At 41.3% G+C, this 1,065-nt stretch overlaps 1 protein-coding gene across 1 annotated transcript; it reads right to left on the reverse strand.

The window, feature by feature from the left end:
* Window positions 1–310: 310 nt before the first annotated feature.
* LOC110035263 (thioredoxin domain-containing protein 9 homolog) lies at window positions 311–1,013 on the reverse strand. Its single transcript, XM_020739495.1, has 2 exons — window positions 854–1,013; window positions 311–762 (listed from the first exon to the last, which is right to left on the reverse strand). The coding sequence occupies exons 1-2, from the start codon at window positions 875–877 to the stop codon at window positions 415–417; spliced, it is 372 nt and encodes a 123-aa protein (XP_020595154.1). The 5' UTR covers window positions 878–1,013; the 3' UTR covers window positions 311–414.
* Window positions 1,014–1,065: the final 52 nt, after the last annotated feature.

Genomic DNA, 1,065 nt, shown 5'->3' on the forward strand with positions numbered 1-1,065 from the left:
TTATTTCAAAGAATAGCCACTTTTCAGAAAGATTTTTATCATTAATACCAACCATAGCAATTGTAACGACACTCAATCTTACGCATTTTAAAAATCAATAAAACTAAACAAATGGCAACAAGCATGATATAAGTATCATTGGCATGGAAATCATCAAGGGTTCCCTCAGTATTAATTGCACAAAACCAAAAAGCCTTTAAACTTCTACGATCCCCAATGTATACCATGAGTTCATGATAATTCAGGCCCAATAGCAGTAATCTTTGTTTTGAATTCAACTTTGAGGAACCCTAACCATGATAATCTAAAGACACAAAAAGTTCACTTGTGTGATCTCATTAATTTAACATTTTTTTCCTAAATCAGGAACCATAAAAAAGGACATCCCGGCATCAAACTAACTCAATTGTTTGCTTAAACACACACACACACAAATATATATATGCTCTCGGCTTGAAAGATGCAATCCAAAAATAAAAAAATAAAAACCTTGCAGGGCCAGTTCTCTCGGTAGAAATGGCATACGACGCGTTCGCTGGCCTTCACGGCCGCAAAGAAATCTTTCTCGGGGATCTCTGAGTACTCCCCGTGACCTAGAGACGTCCACCGATTTCTGTTCTCCGCCAACTTCTTCATCTGCTGTAGCCGTCGCTCCCGCAAAACCTCGATATCGTCAAGGTCCAGCCGATCCAATGCCGTAATCTCGTCATCGAGCTTATCCTCCACAGCCCGCGCTACCGTGAGCACCTGTTTCTCCAGAATCTGCTGCCGCGTTGGATAATTGAACGATATGTAAGAAAGAAAAAGAATAAACATGGCAAATTGGAATGTAAATATTGGTATCAAGGCTTGCCTCCTTGATCTGAGCGTCGTCCATGGCGCGATCTCGACACCTTTGAACCCCAATGAACGAGGAGATTTTATGCTGGCAGCCACTGCCAGCGCTGGCGCGGTGCTGGTTGTTGGGTTGAGGATTATTGAGAAGAGAGAGGTTTGGAACGCAACATTTGGTAAGGAGGCTAATGCATTAATATCAAAAAATATTTGGGGTGAATTTTGAAAATG

The sequence above is a fragment of the Phalaenopsis equestris genome, unplaced genomic scaffold, assembly GCF_001263595.1.
Source record: "Phalaenopsis equestris unplaced genomic scaffold, ASM126359v1 Scaffold197048, whole genome shotgun sequence".
NCBI classification, from domain to species: Eukaryota; Viridiplantae; Streptophyta; class Magnoliopsida; order Asparagales; family Orchidaceae; genus Phalaenopsis; species Phalaenopsis equestris.

Excerpts from the sequence above, each read along its gene's own strand:
- LOC110035263 (XM_020739495.1), bottom strand. The coding sequence starts at position 877 with ATGGACGACGCTCAGATCAAGGAG. Across the intron at positions 763-853 it reads ACGACGCTCAGATCAAGGAG|ATTCTGGAGAAACAGGTGCT; the intron begins GCAAGCCTTGAT and ends ACGCGGCAGCAG.